The 10,408-nt window shown below is 44.4% G+C and overlaps 1 protein-coding gene and 1 long non-coding RNA gene across 5 annotated transcripts; one reads left to right on the forward strand and one right to left on the reverse strand.

Annotated features, from left to right (window-relative positions):
* Positions 1-1,503: 1,503 nt before the first annotated feature.
* LOC132454521 (acylphosphatase-2-like) lies at positions 1,504-5,039 on the reverse strand. Of its 3 annotated transcripts, none has more exons than XM_060047929.1 (4): positions 4,621-5,039; positions 4,322-4,338; positions 4,128-4,165; positions 1,504-1,738 (listed from the first exon to the last, which is right to left on the reverse strand). In XM_060047929.1, exons 1-4 carry the CDS (start codon positions 4,730-4,732, stop codon positions 1,624-1,626), a joined length of 282 nt encoding a protein of 93 aa, XP_059903912.1. In that variant the 5' UTR covers positions 4,733-5,039; the 3' UTR covers positions 1,504-1,623. The 3 variants fall into 3 exon arrangements, with proteins under 3 accessions (XP_059903912.1, XP_059903911.1, XP_059903914.1); XM_060047928.1 differs by having other exon boundaries at positions 4,056-4,165; positions 4,621-5,018; XM_060047931.1 differs by lacking the exon at positions 4,322-4,338 and having other exon boundaries at positions 4,056-4,165; positions 4,621-5,032.
* A 1,345-nt stretch (positions 5,040-6,384) lies between these two features.
* LOC132454522 (uncharacterized) lies at positions 6,385-8,859 on the forward strand. 2 transcript variants are annotated; one of them, XR_009524947.1, is made up of 3 exons: positions 6,385-7,934; positions 8,090-8,150; positions 8,742-8,859. It is a non-coding gene; the product is annotated as an uncharacterized LOC132454522 (long non-coding RNA). The 2 variants fall into 2 exon arrangements; XR_009524946.1 differs by having other exon boundaries at positions 6,385-8,150.
* Positions 8,860-10,408: the final 1,549 nt, after the last annotated feature.

Here is a 10,408-nt window from a genome sequence, read left to right on the forward strand (position 1 = left end):
CCATGTATATCACAAACAGGATTGGTGACAAGGCGCAGCCCTGGCGGAGACCAGCACCCACTGAGAACGAAACTGACTGGCTGCCGAGAACACGAACACAGCTCTCGCTTTGGGAGTACAAAGATTGGATGGCCCTGAGGATAGACCCCCTTACCCCATACTCCCGCAGCACCTCCCACAGTTTCTCCCGGGGGACCCGGTCATACGCCTTCTCCAGATCCACAAAACACATGTAGACCGGATGGGCATACTCCCAGGCCCCCTCCAGGATCCTTGCGAGAGTGAAGAGCTGGTCCGTAGTTCCACGTCCGGGGCGAAAACCGCATTGTTCCTCTTCAATCTGAGGTTCGACGATCGGCCGAACCCTCCTTTCCAGCATAGTTTGGTCATTATACTAATAATAGTATTACTCACTACCACCCTGCTCACTCATAGACCCTGCTTACTACCAGGCACTGCTCACTACTAGCTGCTCACTACTAGCTGCTCACTATAGGCTCTGCTCAATGCTGACATTCATATGGAGACAGTATTATGGTCTGGAAGATGACGAAACATGGTTGCTATAGTACGTAAGTCAAGGTGTGGGGGAGTCTCACCAATCAATCCATAGTATTGTTTGTTTAGATTACCTCTTTATTGGGCATTATCAGTATTACATTCTAAGTGTGTGTCCCACAGTGTTCTGAACACGGTGCTCGTTCACATTTTAGCCCTAAACCCCAATGGAATAGTGACATAATGGACCATGAGTCAGAGCAGATAAGACACTGGTGGTAGTGATGGGCCTGGTGGTGGAGATGGGCCTGGTGGTGGAGGTGGGCCTGGTGGTGGAGGTTGGCCTGGTGGTGGAGATGGGCCTGGTGGTGGGCCTGGTGGTAGTGATGGGCCTGGTGGTGGAGATGGGCCTAGTGGTGGAGGTGGGCCTGGTGGTAAGGATGGGCCTGGTGGTGGAGGTTGGCCTGGTGGTGGAGATGGGCCTGTTGATGGAGGTGGGCCTGGTGGTAGTGATAGGCCTGGTGGTGGAGGTGGGCCTGGTGGTGGAGATGGGCCTGCTGGTAGGGATGGGCCTGGTGGTGGAGATGGGCCTGCTGGTAGGGATGGGCCTGGTGGTGGAGATGGGCCTGGTGCAGGAGGTGGGCCTGGTGGTGGAGGTTGGCCTGGTGGTAGGGATGGGCCTGGTGGTGGAGGTTGGCCTGGTGGTGGAGATGGGCCTGGTGGTGGAGATGGGCCTAGTGGTGGAGGTGGGCCTGGTGGTAAGGATGGGCCTGGTGGTGGAGGTTGGCCTGGTGGTGGAGATGGGCCTGTTGATGGAGGTGGGCCTGGTGGTAGTGATAGGCCTGGTGGTGGAGGTGGGCCTGGTGGTGGAGATGGGCCTGCTGGTAGGGATGGGCCTGGTGGTGGAGATGGGCCTGCTGGTAGGGATGGGCCTGGTGGTGGAGATGGGCCTGGTGCAGGAGGTGGGCCTGGTGGTGGAGGTTGGCCTGGTGGTAGGGATGGGCCTGGTGGTGGAGGTTGGCCTGGTGGTGGAGATGGGCCTGGTGGTGGAGGTGGGCCTGGTGGTTTGGATTGGCCTGGTAGTGGAGGTGGGCCTGGTGGTGGAGGAGGGCCTGGTGGTGGAGCTCAGTGTCGGGTTTTGAAGCCCTTCAGCTCTGGTTCTTTGAGGTCTCTCTCATTAGAGAAGACGGCCCGGTCGATTCGAGAGCTGGGACTCCCCACATTCCTCAGCCAGTCCTTCCTATGGGAGGGGGGATTATCTGTCACACACCAACTACTTGATACCAGAACTAAGCCCAACATCTTCTCAACAAACTAACCCTAACATCTCAATAGATGATAGGATTAGAGAACCCTAACATCTCTTCAACTAACTAACCGTAACATTTCTTCAAAAAGCATCTCTTCAACTAACTGCCCCAGACGTGTTTTCAAGTAACTAATTCTAAAACCACCGCGGTTTATAGCATCACCATGACAACATGAATGTAGGAGCATTGTCTGTCGCCGTGACAACATGATAGAATCAACGTCCATTAAACTGTCAGCCCAATGCATCATGGGAAAGGATAACTGCATTAGCAGCTAACCCCATTAGCTAACCCCTTTCGTGCACACACACACAAAAGGGTGTGTGTGTGTGTGTGTGTGTGTGTGTGTGTGTGTGTGTGTGTGTGTGTGTGTGTGTGTGTGTGTGTGTGTGTGTGTGTCTGTGAGTATGTCTGTGCGTGTCTAGATTTTGTTGTTGATTGAGTTGTTAAAGGTGCTGTAGGGATTAGAGATTTAAGAGCTGGTGTTTGAGTAACATTTGTTGGAACTGACAGCCATCTATCAGCCATGAGTAAGCTCAATGCGCTTCGAGAATATCTGTACTAGTTGATGCCTCTGAATGAGGCCGTCAGACCTTAGACTGCTCCCGGCTCATTTCTACACTTTACATAACCATACACTTTACAATAACGGTACAATAATGAACCACTAATTGACATTAATTAATGCAGTATCAAGCATTCACTAACAATTAAATAACAGTTCATTTATTGGTGTTCATCAACTACAGTTTTTATTTATACATTATTTAATAGTTCAGAGTTAACATGAAAACTATTGGTAAATATGAACACATTACTTAAAGATTACTACACCATTAGTTAACTGTTAAACAACTCTTAGTTAATGCTTTTTACCGCTTTAACTAATCTTAATATATCGTTAAAGTATGGTACCCACATTGTAAAATGTTCGTGGTGAGTTAAATACAACACCTCATGGAGAAGAGGAGGATTTGGGATTCTAAATCTCTCTCTCTCGTTATACTCTGGAATTTAACATCCAAATTCTGAGTTGTCACAGAGACTAATAGCTAATAGCTGACAGATGACCAAGCTATTTCTAACAAAATACACTTAATAAATAGCTCTTAAATCAAAGCAACTTTAATGCAGTGCACTTTGTGTATATATTTTTATATATATATATATACTTATTAACTTTTTCTTAGTGTAAGTAATTATTATCCTGCTGTTGATTTCTGATAAACAAGGAGGGAATAAATCTAGGGAGTGTTTTTGTGTTGCACTTTAAAGATGAGCCAGCATCAGCTGCTCGTGCTAAAGTGCTAGCATCATCGCTCCCAGTGTTAGAGTGGCGGGGAACTGGAAGTAATGGAAGAGAGTGGAGGCCTGTTTTAATATTTAATGAGAGGAGGCCATCGTCAAGGCTCCTGGAGGGAGGGAAGGAGGAGAAGAGCTAAGAGAGAGGGAGGGAGTAAGGGGGAGGGAGTAAGGGGGAGGGAAGAGAGAGAGATGGGGGGAGAGAGAGGGATATAGAGGGAGAGAATGGGGTAGGGGATGGATGAACTACATGAATACCAGCTGGAAACACCTTTCTAACGTTACACTCTCTTCCATTAGTGTGAGAGTGTGATCTTCACGTCCTCCCACCTCCTCTCCAGTCCTCCCACCTCCTCTCCAGTCCTCCCACCTTCTCTCCCCCAATACACGTATCTGCTCTCCCCTAATACAGTCCTGCTGCTTTTACACTCTACATACCTACTGCTGTTACACTCTAGACCTACTGCTGTTACAACCTACAGACCTACTGCTGTTACACCCTACAGACCTTCTGCTATAAACCTACTGCTGTTACAACCTATTGACCTACTTCTGTTACACCCTACAGACCTACAGCCTGGTTACCACTAGTAGCAGTCCTGTCACCATGAGTAGCAGCCTTGTCACCACTAGTAGCAGCTTGGTTACCACTAGTAGCAGCCTGGTCACCACTAGTAGCAGTCTGGTTACCACAGTCTGGTCACCACTAGTAGCAGTCTGGTTACCACTAGTAGCAGCTTGGTTACCACTAGTAGCAGCCTGGTCACCACTAGTAGCAGCTTGGTTACCACTAGTAGCAGCCTGGTCACCACTAGTAGCAGTCTGGTTACCACTATAGCAGTCTGGTTACCAGTTGTAGCAGCCTGGTCACCACTAGTAGCAGCCTGGTTACCACTAGATAGCCTGGTTATCACTAGTAGAAGCAGGTACCACAGAGTGACTGACATTTGGTCAACCTTTCCGGCGGCTCCCTGGATCTGACCAATAACAGAGCCTCGTCTGGTGTTCTGGACCCACCCACTCAGGCCCAAGCTCCGCCCCTCCTGCTCCGTGTACTGGACAAGAAAAAACATTTGAATAATTTCAAACAAAAAAACGTAATGACCCGAACATTATTATGAACGTCACTTTAACCGGCATAGTTATACAACTTGCATCGGGTTCGAGTGTTTACCAGTAATGAGTGAATTATACACAATAGGTTTACTCACCATCCTGAAACAGACACCTGAGAGAGCCAGCCAGACAGACAGACGCACGCACGCAGGCACGCACGCACGCACAGACACACACACACACACAGACACACACACACACACACACACACACACACGCGCACGCACACACACACACACACACACACACACACACACACACACACACACACACACACACACACACACACACACACCACAAACACCCCACACACACTCGCACACAGACGGAGATATTTTAGTGAATGTCGTCTTAACAAAATGCAACATTATTATTCTTAATTTGTCTCACCTACCCTGGACATTTCCGAAAATTTCAAAGTCTACTGACTTGAGTTTGAGTTGGTCGGACATGACGATCTTAGAGAAACAAAGTAGACCTACGATCAGCCACCCAACCGCTGACATTAAGATTTAAAGATACATTAAAAACCAATACGATACACAAGACCATTAATATACATTAAGAACCACTAAGATACTGTTGAAGCAACTCTGAAACGACGGAGTGAGGAGCTGCGGCTACAGCTTTTGCCTCAGCCGCATTCATTTCTATTTTAGTCCTGAAACCTGACAGCCGCTGCCACTCCGCTCCGGACGTCGATTCAGATTTACAACCAGGCCTCCGTGGAAACCCTGTGGTTACAGAAAGAACAAATAAAAAATTGTTCATCAATTGTTGTGATTTGTGATTTGTCCGTTGCAGACAGACTTTTATCTTTCTAATCGCTGCAAAGAGCCGCAGCTGTTCTTGTAGATGGCCACTAGAGAGCAGCACAGTCCCATTTATGTTACACAGATTTAATTAAAGCGTTAAATTATGTTAAAAAAAAAAACTGGATATAAATCGGGCTCTCTTTTTCAAGACTCATTTGTTGACAAAAGATATTTTTTATAAAGAAAATTATGTCATTTGAAAATCATAATTAAAACACAGTCGGGCGAGGATATCGAACATCCAGGACGCTCGTCCATACTCTTCAAAAGGAGAAATGTGGAAGGGTGCGCGCACACGCCAGACAACAACTGCTAAAATCACGGAGTTCGTATGATAGTAAGTGCGTGGAACCTAAGATACAGTGACGTAAATTAGCTGTCTACTCATGTAGCCTATTGTAATGTTGTGGTGTGCAACAGTAAACACCGTTTGTCGCGCGCACCGCAAAAGAGTAAGGAGCAATTAAAAACCCTTTAACTCAAAATACGGTAACTTACGGCCCAGCTCTTACGGGGAAAGATGAGCAGCATAGAAATAGATAGAGTTGGTAAAACGAAAGGTAGGCTTTTTATTACCAGGAATTTGTGGGGTGTAAATTGATATTTAAAAGTCTAGACCCCAAATGTATGACGAACCCACTTAGGCTATTCAGTCAAATATCCAGGAAGGAAAACTCGTCTATATTCGGGTCAGTAAAGTAACTGAATACTTGAGTGTATTGGGGGGAGTATATTGGGGGAGAGAAGGTGGGAGGACTGGAGAGGAGGTGGGAGGACGTGAAGATCACACTCTCACACTAATGGAAGAGAGTGTAACGTTAGAAAGGTGTTTCCAGCTGGTATTCATGTAGCTCATCCCTACCCCATTCTCTCCCTCTATATCCCTCTCTCTCTCCCCCATCTCTCTCTCTCTCCCATTCCCCCTTCCCTCCCCCTTACTCCCTCCCTCTCTCTTAGCTCTTCTCCTCCTTCCCTCCCTCCAGGAGCCTTGACGATGGCCTCCTCTCATTAAATATTAAACAGGCCTCCACTCACTAATACGGCTGGTTTCACAAATTGGGGACGAAATAACTAACAATCCTCTCGTTTTCGCCAGGGTCAGTGTCTGCGTTTAGGCAACTTTTCAAGAAATAATGCGTCCAAGTAACTGTTATTAATGAGTTGCTCTTGTTAACCACACTCAACTGAGGGCTTGTAAACAGTCATCGACCTCCAAGGAACACATCTTGTGACCTGACCCGCCCCAACCCAGTCTCACGGAAAAACGTGACACTGTCACGTCATTAAATCTGTTCATTCGTGATCTGAGTCATATCAATTTTTTCGTGCCAAAAAAGCACAAATTTCATGGCATCGACGCGGACCTTCATTCACATAGCCTACAAATAAACAAGACAATAGATGGCTAGATAAAATAAACATTAAGACATAGGCCTACAAAGATGAAGCAGCTTTTCCCGTCTCGGTTTGCCTACAGAGCAGCGCACCTGCATTAAATATATCCGTGAATTGTCACAATTTCTCAGAATCAAAGGGGAAAGTAGAAACGGGTGGCCAAAAGCTGTCATATTGTTAGTTATCACAGACAATTGTTCTGTGTTGAAAAATCTTGAAACAAATGAGAAAAATAAACAATCTATTATCTGTAGGCCTAGGGACATTAGGTAGGCTACATGAGTTTGAAATTTGAAATGACCCAGTGTCCCAGATCAAGAATGAATAGATAAATTAAATGACTGATAATGTCACGCATTTCCGTGAGACTGGGTTGTGGCTCCTGGTGTGACGTCATCTAATCACCCTAATTGGGTTGGTTCTAGGGTTGTTGTCATCCAGTGTGCATAGTCCATGAGAGATACGTAGCCTTCTGTATGGATTTATCAACACACTTTTCGGTGTAGAATTGGGTGATCAGTGACTATTATATGAGATATTTGTATATGGCGTTTGTAAATCGTTTGTGTAGCCTATTGCAGACAGTATCCCAACATTATCGCGAAGTCCGTCTTTATATTCAGTTTTATTTTTGATTCATTCGCGCTCATGTGTGTCTCATGTCAGCTGTCGGATTGAACTTGGACCTGTCTTTTTCTATTTATGTATTCGTCCGAGAGAACGACGACATTTGCGATCGATAGTGTTTGCCATTTTTGGACTATTTAAAGTGGGGAAATTTCATTGTAGAAATGCGTGCAACACACTGAATGCTGTCGCTGTCTCTCGCCAACACTTACAGCGGACCGTCTGTGATTATAAAAAGTAGATTTGAAACATGATCAGGCGCGGAATGAAGGATTGACCATGGGTAATCGATTTCTTTGGAAACAATGTAGGCTATCTGGTCACTTTATACAGTTACAACATCATTCAACATTATCGAAAAGCAATTAGTAGCCTACTGCACAAATCCTATCCTGTGCATCACAACTTGAAAGAGTCATGCAATTGACACTTTTGCTACAATCATTGCAGCACAGTTGGTGTGCTGCAATGCAGTTGGTGTGCTGCAATTTTTCACATCTGTGAAAAAAATCCTCAAAAATAAAATATAGAACGCTACAAATTTAAATGGTCAAATTTACTGTTAAACATTTGTGACTTTAATGTACGCATACAAAATCTGCAGTTACAGGTGCTAAAGACCTTTGCTACAATAATACCTTAATATTTCAACGTCATGTGTTGAAGACGCAACTCCCATGTTCCCACGCACGACGAGTCATCAAATGGCTTCTGTTACTCATCCCAAAGATAACAGTTTACCGTGGAAGAAAATGCTAACTCAACGTCTCCCCTTCTGGCCACAAAAGGATTTATTTGGATTAAAAATCTGAGTAAGACAGGCAAACAGCAAGTTGGTCCTTTGTGCTAATCCGTTCTCACAAGCCTCGCGGTATGTAACCTTTTATCTCTCGATAAATACTTTGAAAATATTTTTGTTTTGTTTTTCTTTAGGCCATTTATGAGTTTTACCTCTTCATGCTAAACCCTTTTTTCGTTCTTTCTAAGTACAAATTATTTTTATGTGAACTTTTGCCCAATGAGTAGGCTATGTCTCCCTACTGACAGAGACGGACCATCTTCCACCATCTACAGACGTTTTGTCACGGTAAATACAAGTAATGGTACAACAATAAATAAGATGATAAAAGTGGAATGATTCAGCAGTTCAGAACATGACCAGTAATCCTTCGATCTAGAACTGATAGCCTAGATCCTGTAGTGGTACCATAATGTAGTACCCAGTACTGATCCTTCCCCAGACCCAGTAATGATACGGTACCCAGAGCCAGTACTGGTACCATAATGTTGACCCAGTAGGCCTACTGGTACTTCCCTAGTCCCAGTCCTGATACAGTACCAGAGAACCTGAATTGCTACTACCCTACTGATACTAGACCCAGTACTGATACTATATCAGTAGCTGTATGTTATGAATGAAGGATAGTTCTAATGGGAAGTGACTAGCTAATGAGCCTGACTAATCCCAACATTAGCCTACGTTTCCTGGTGCCACACCTTTATATGAGACGCTCATATTTGGATAAACAACAAGTGTGCAGTCATCGCCTGCAGATCATACTTCGAGATACCGTGGTAGTTACTTGTAGGCCTACCTGGCTCCAGTAAATAGCCTACAATTTCTGGTTGTTTCTCTGCTGAAATCTCGTGCCTCACCTTTGTTCTCTTTTGTCTATAGTTTTGTGGCTCTACACCTCCAGCCTGCCTGCTTCACCCCCTCCAGCCTGATGCGCCCCACTCTCCAACCTTCCCCCCGCCTCCCTCCTGGTTATACCAAATAAACCTGTTCACCTTCACTCCAACTCCTGTCCTCTCTCTGTGTTTTACTCTTGGGTCCAGCAGCTATCGCTGCCCTAACAAAGTGTATAATATAATCACGGCACTTATTCTGGGAGTGCTCTTTCTATGCGTCAAGATCGACTTAAGACAGTGAGATATTACTGTCTTAATTACGTAAGTGACGGACGAGATATTAGTAAATGGCATTTGTGTACTTGAAGTATCAAATGTGCTTAGGACTGGAGGATTGCAGTACTAATTACTTCGTTTTGCCCACTGATAACAGGGCTGGGCCAGCCATCATAAATAAAGCTGTAAAATAATTACTCATCGTTATCTATAGCAGATATTCCCAAAGTCTGTGAAGGTACTGCGGGTTGTCCGTGGAAAAGCAAAATAAAAGATAAAATCTAACCGCAAGCAGTGATCAACGGGGTCCGAGCAAAATTAAAAGTCAAGAACACACTAATGGAAGATATATAAATTAACATATAATTGTCATATTTAAGGAAAGATGTTCCACTTATAATCCTGAACTGCAGCCTCATCCACATGGTCAACATGTCTATTGATAAGCACACAACATCCAGAAAACTCAAAGCACACATTTCTCAAGTGAATAAAGGGCTTTCTTAAAAGCATATACCTGAAAAATCTTCTGGGGAAATTAAACATTTGTAGTCAAGGACACTAACGGAAGAAATATAAATATGACAGAGTTAATTATGAAGGAAAAATGGTTAACGAAGAAGTTCCCCTTAATGCCATACTGTGTCTTGGCAGTCCGATTCTTGGAAACTAATGAGCCGGAATGTTGATTGCCTGATTAATTTCAGGTGCTGTTCAATGTTGTGTTTCTTAAATGAGTGGCAATGACAGTATGTCATGTTCAGCTTGTTCATAATACTCTAATCAGTATTATGAACGTGCATACACCACGTAAAAATGTCGATTGATAAGCACCACGCACGGCGCCAGGATTCCAGTTGTGGATGGGCCAGACCAATTGTGGGTGGTCCTTAAATTAAAAACGTTATCAAATCGTTGTTTAACCTAATATAAATGACTGACTAATATACTGTTATATTATCTGTGCAAAATAGCTTGATGCTGTTTAAATATTTTGTTGCATTGTAAAACGTTTCGGTGCATGGGACGGACCTGTCCACATTTCAGAAGATTTGTATTTATTTTTTCAAGAAAAGTTTTGGGTGGGCCCGTTGAACAGTGGTTGGTCCCAGGTCTGTCAGGCCCACCCATAACGCCTGATAAGCACAACATCAAGATATCTCCAAGCACACATTTCACGAATACAGGGCTTTCTTAAAAGAGTACAGATCTGAACATTTGCACTGTTGATGGTATCTACCTAATGATAGCCGCATGGTAGTTATACAATAACAAAATGGTCATAGGCAAAATTGGTTGAGAATGGACGTTTGGCTTTTCTTTTAAATTGTGGGAAAAGTAAGCATTTTTAGAGCAGAAGACCAGGGTGAAAAAGATGCATCTGATTCTAGAGATTAATATGATGAAAGAAATTTGAGTCCAGGTCAATCTAGTAAG

This window comes from Gadus macrocephalus, chromosome 3 (assembly GCF_031168955.1).
Source record: "Gadus macrocephalus chromosome 3, ASM3116895v1".
Classification (NCBI taxonomy): domain Eukaryota; kingdom Metazoa; phylum Chordata; class Actinopteri; order Gadiformes; family Gadidae; genus Gadus; species Gadus macrocephalus.